The sequence below is a fragment of the Artemia sp. Qi Xiang Cuo genome, chromosome 8, assembly GCF_049724085.1.
Source record: "Artemia sp. Qi Xiang Cuo chromosome 8, ASM4972408v1, whole genome shotgun sequence".
NCBI lineage: Eukaryota > Metazoa > Arthropoda > Branchiopoda > Anostraca > Artemiidae > Artemia > Artemia sp. Qi Xiang Cuo.
In genome coordinates this window covers 66,017,493-66,022,807 of record NC_142801.1, presented here as the reverse complement: position 1 = coordinate 66,022,807, position 5,315 = coordinate 66,017,493, and the positions used below count along the sequence as shown (strand labels likewise).

At 34.9% G+C, this 5,315-nt stretch overlaps 1 protein-coding gene across 1 annotated transcript; it reads right to left on the bottom strand.

The window, feature by feature from the left end:
• Positions 1-398: 398 nt before the first annotated feature.
• On the bottom strand, positions 399-761 carry LOC148949712 (uncharacterized). Its single transcript, XM_089092762.1, has one exon. It carries the CDS (start codon positions 759-761, stop codon positions 399-401), a length of 363 nt encoding a protein of 120 aa, XP_088948888.1.
• Between the last annotated feature and the right edge of the window lie 4,554 nt (positions 762-5,315).

Here is a 5,315-nt window from a genome sequence, read left to right as displayed (position 1 = left end):
GCAATTCGAACAGCAGAATTTTGTATTACATCCAACCTTTTTAATGTTGAATACGGTCCAGACCCATATATCACTGAAGCATATTCAATTTTAGGTCGAATATACTTCATATAGAACTCCAATAACGTATCTGCCTTCACCCCCTGTGAGAATGAAGTGAGCAACTTCATAATATTCAATGTCTTCATACATGTAGCACGAACCATTTCAACATGTGGGTACCAACTCAGTTTGTCAGTAATTACACACCCAAGGACCTTAGTCTGTTTCACGTACTCAATAGGATTACCATTGAGATAAAGTATGGGTAAATTCGTAATTTTCTTTCTAGTAATCATCATCATCTTAGATTTGTGAGGGGAAAATTTCAAATCGATTCCCTCGGCCCAATGTTCAATTTATTGTAATGTGGATTTTACAGCCTCCATTGTCTCTTCTAGTGTTCTTGCTACTACCCAAAAAGAATTATCGTCAGCAAATATCATCCCTTTCGACTCTCGATTCTCAATCGGTATGTCATATTCTTCAATATTGTAATAATGAAGACCAAGTGCTGATCCCTGTGGAACCCCGCGTGTTCTTCTTAATATAATACTAGACTCTACAGAGTCAACTCTAACAGTGTCTTCTCTTCCTGTCAAATAGTTCTCAGTAACAACTAATGTCCTTCCTCTGATTCCAGCTTCCATAACCCTACTCAATATCTGACGATGCACCATTGAATCAAAAGCACCATTCACATCCAAATGGACAATAACCATAATCCATCCGTTCTTCAATGCATGAAGGGCGTCTGGTTTAAAACAGAACAGGTTTTCAACTCTGCTTTTCTTTCTCCTAAAACCACGCTGGATATCTTTTAGAAACCCCTCTTTTCTGTCTCCGAATTTATCGTCGTTTTTATAATTCTTTCAAAAACTTTACCTAGTACAGAATGAATCTAGCTCCTGTACTGTGAAGACCAAAATATGAAATAGATAGCTATCCTAAATGAAAAACATTTGAGTGAATGAAAGGATTAAAATTGCGCAATTACTGGATACCTGAACTGTAGTTGATTCAACATAATTTTTTCTTTCAACAACACGTTCTTTGGACTTTTCCGGGGGTAGTCAATCACCCCCTTGCGAGTAAGTCTCGTTTAATGATGTTTAAAAAAAAATTGTGTTCGGGCATATCGCCAAATTATATAATGAATATTCCAGTATCTCAAGTCAAGTTCGACCAAGCGGATGAGCTCCAAAACAAAAAATTAGACTGACTACTTAGTAAGCAGGGTGATTTAATAACTGCAGTTAACAATTTGTCTTCTGAAATACAGGAGTTAAAGAATGATGCTTCAGAAAGAGATAGAAAAATAGCTAAACTAGAAAGGTCACTTGAAGAGCAAAAGCAGAAGAACTCCTTGCTTGACTGTCAAATGCTACTAATTGAAGTAAAAGAAAGAAGTTTGAACTTGATCATACACGGCTTACCTACAGATATTAATCCGAATCAATCCCTTGAAGCTCACGTGAAAGATCTATTTAAGAATACCCTAAAAATTGAGTCATCTTTGTCAATTAACAAATGTTACCGCTTTGGTGGAAAAACTGTTAATATAACGAATAGACGCCGTAATCAAAGTCAGACACGTAAACCGGCAGTTAATCCAGTGTTAATTAGGCTCAGGAATGAGGCTGAAGCGTATTTAGTTATGCAAAACGTATCCTAGCTTAAGGGCTCTGGAATAAGAATTTGCACGGACCTTCCTCCAGCACTTTACACTTTACGCACAGGATTCCTCACTAAAGCAAAAGGGATGGTGGAGTCTGGAAGGATTATTGCTTCTTGGGTTAAAAATAAAGGACACCATGTATGGCTTGAGATAAAAAAAAAATGGTTCAGTGATATGGGGGAGAGCTGATCAATAACTGAAATAGATAGTAATAATCTGAGTTTCGATTTATACTATTTTGTGGAGTGTTTTGTTATTTTGTGTTTAGTGGTCTGGTTGTTAAGTTATTTGATAATTTATGATCGTTTGAGGATCATGATTATCTTATTTTCGGAGGCCCGTTCGCAAAAGTATCATAATGATTATTATTTGGTTTTTTCTTATTTTGTTTTTTTTTTGTTATAAAAACTGTTATATTTAGTTTCTTTACTTTGTGCCACACTATTCCTGATTTTTCTTATATAAGGTTTTCATGTTATAAAGTTCTAGTTTTTTGTTTATGTTTGTCTATTTCAGATGAAGTTCCGGTTACAATTGTGTCTCCTTTAACTCTCCGTATGGTTGGTAAGTCACTTTTTGTCAATAAGTATACCCAGCATCGAGATAATGGATAATAGAATTCGTAATTTTGAGGAGTACCCCCTTGATTTAAGTAAAATATTTGAGAAATATGCAATGATGACGATGTTTTTGATATGATGGTTCATTCTATCCCAAAAAAATAAATATCTACTCCCCACCCAAGTTTTAAATAAAGGCTCTAATTTTAGAATAGCATTTTTGAACTGTCGCGGGTTACTAAATATTTTTGATCAAATATCCCTGTTTATTTCTCATCATAATATAGATGTGTTCGCCTCTTGTGAAACATTTTTAAATGATTCGATAAAGTCATTTATTAATAAACGGGATTATACTTTTTTCATAAGAATCGTATTAATAAAAAACTGGGAGGGGTTGGTTTTTTTATTAAATCAAGAATTCAGTCAGATCTGGTGAGTGAATTTGATCACCTATATCTTGAAATGGTGTTTGAATTTTTGGCAGTTAAAATAAATGTAAATCGTATGAAAATTGTGTGTTGTGTTTTCTACTGGCCTCCAAGTTCTCCTGCTTCAAAGTTCATGGAACTTCTTGATGATTTTGTGCTTATTGCCTCAAAAAAGTATCCAAAAATAGTTATCATGGGTGACTTTAATATTGATTTATATAATTCTAATAATTCAAGTGGTAATTTCCACGGAATCTCTTCTGACGGGGCTGACTTGTTATCAGTTTGCCTATCCCGGGGTATCTTACCAGCTTACAGAGTCCCAACAAGAATAACAAAAGATTCTGCTTCCCTTATTGATAATTTGTTTACAAATCTGGAACTAAAGTCTAGTGATGTGGTTATTGAAGATTTTTCAGACCATTTGATGCTTGTGACCGACTTTCACTTGATTACACTTGAGTTTAATAGGCCTACTAAAAAAAATGAGGATGACTAATAAAAACTCCTTAAGTAAATTTAAAGTATTGCTTTCTTCAGGTGACTTTCTTATTGTTTAGAGTCATCAGACCTTGAATATGCTGCTGAATGTTTTGTGAATCAGTTTAAAGGTTCTTTCAATAATGCTTTCCCTCTCCATCGAATATCAAGACGAAATAATATAAAGATGATTAAGCCTTGGATATCTCCTGGATTGCTGGTATCAATAAAAAATAAAAATCTGTTATATAAGGCATGCTTAATGCATCCATCTGAAGTCAAATTAGCTGAATTTCGCAGATACAAAAATTATTAAACAAAAATTTTAAGATCAGCAAAAAGTCATTACTTCGCCGAAGCATTTGTTGAAGCAGAAGGGTCTCCCAAGAAGACATGGGAAATAATTAATAAGTACTTAGGAAAGCATAAGACCCATCATCTTCCTGATTAATTAATAGCTGAAGATGGAACTAAACTGGCTACAGGGAAAGTGGAAATCATAAATGCATTAAATATGCACTTTGCAAAAATTGGTGAGGAAACCGCATCAACTGCTGGAAACAACCTGGGCCATCATCTGGATAATGAAACTGGAGAGGACTTTCAATCATATCTACCCCTGTCTCTCAATTGCTCCATTTTTCTTGCTCCTGTAACCCCAGATGAACTTTTACTTACAACAAACCTTTTAAAGAATGGATCTTCGGAAGAGACCGATGGGTCATCGATTAATCTGATTAAGTGCATAGCACCAAATATTATAAACCCGCTTTCCCATGTGTTCAACCTCTGTTTTAAAACCGGAAGATTTCCTTCTTGTTTCAAGTCTGCAAGAATTATCCCTTTGTATAAAGGAGGAGATCCGAAGAACCCAACAAACTATCGATTTCCCATAAAATATTGCATACTAAACTTGATAACTGCGGCATAAGAGGCCCAGTTATTGACTTAGTAATATCTTACCTAAAAAACCAAAATCAGTATGTAGACGGAGGTGATATTTCTTCCTCATCAGTATCTCAATCTCAGTCAGTCGGAGTCCCACAAGGCTCTATTTTGGGTCCACTCCTATTTCTTATCTATGTTAATGATATCAGTAATAGCATCAATGATATTGGCATTAACATATTATTCGCCGATGAAACGGCTTGCAATGTCAGCAGCCCCGACTCTAGATCTTTGAAGCTTAAGTTGGAATCAGCACTGTCGAGGGTTATCTTATGGTTTTAGAGAAATAAATTGAATATTAATGGTACTAAGACAAAATTCATCTACTTCTCTTATACTGGGAAAACCGCACTAGAAATTAGGATGGTTAATATTCAAGGCCTGCCTATTGAAATTGAAAGAGTTTATGATCTTAAATATCTCGGGATAATAATGGATTCAATTTTATCATTTAAAAGCCATGCAATTTATCTTCGAATGAAACTAGCAAGAAATATTGGAATGATGAATCATCTGAAATTTGTTCTGCCTTTTTTTGCCCTGAAATCTCTTCATCATTCTCTAGTGCATTCATATATAAATTACTGTCCCATTATTGAGTTGAAGAGCAATCTTTTTATTACGGTATCTGGAGATAGTATTAGTTATTTATTGTTGAGTGTATATAAACCCACACACGAGTTATTCTCACTGTGGGTAATTAATTTGATAGTTTTTTCAAAATTTTTTTTATTGATTAATAAGGAACTTGAACTTGAACTACTGGTAACAGTGTGATAAATCGATAGTTTTCTATTTTTGACATATCCTTACCAGGCTTAGGTATCATCACGGCCTGGCCTTTTTTCCAAATAGTAGGGAACACTCCACTGTCCCAAGCTAGGTTCATTAATTCCAATAATGCATCCATCCATTTATTAGGCATTGCTTTCACGAATCGTGAATGAATCATATCAGTGCCTGGGGAAGTATCTGGAAGACTCGTCACAATATTTTCCAACTCTTTCATGGTAAATGGCTGGTTATAGGGTTCATCGTTACCAACTTTACTAAGTCTTCTCACTTTTGCTGTTGATCGTGCTACCTCATCATGAAAGGGATCTTCTCTTCCGATAGTCTTTAATAAATGCTTTGCACCTCCATTGGCCTTTTCTAAATCACTAGTCAATATCTTGTTTT

Excerpts from the sequence above, each read along its gene's own strand:
- LOC148949712 (XM_089092762.1), bottom strand. The coding sequence starts at position 761 with ATGGTTATTGTCCATTTGGATGTGAATGGTGCTTTTGATTCAATGGTG.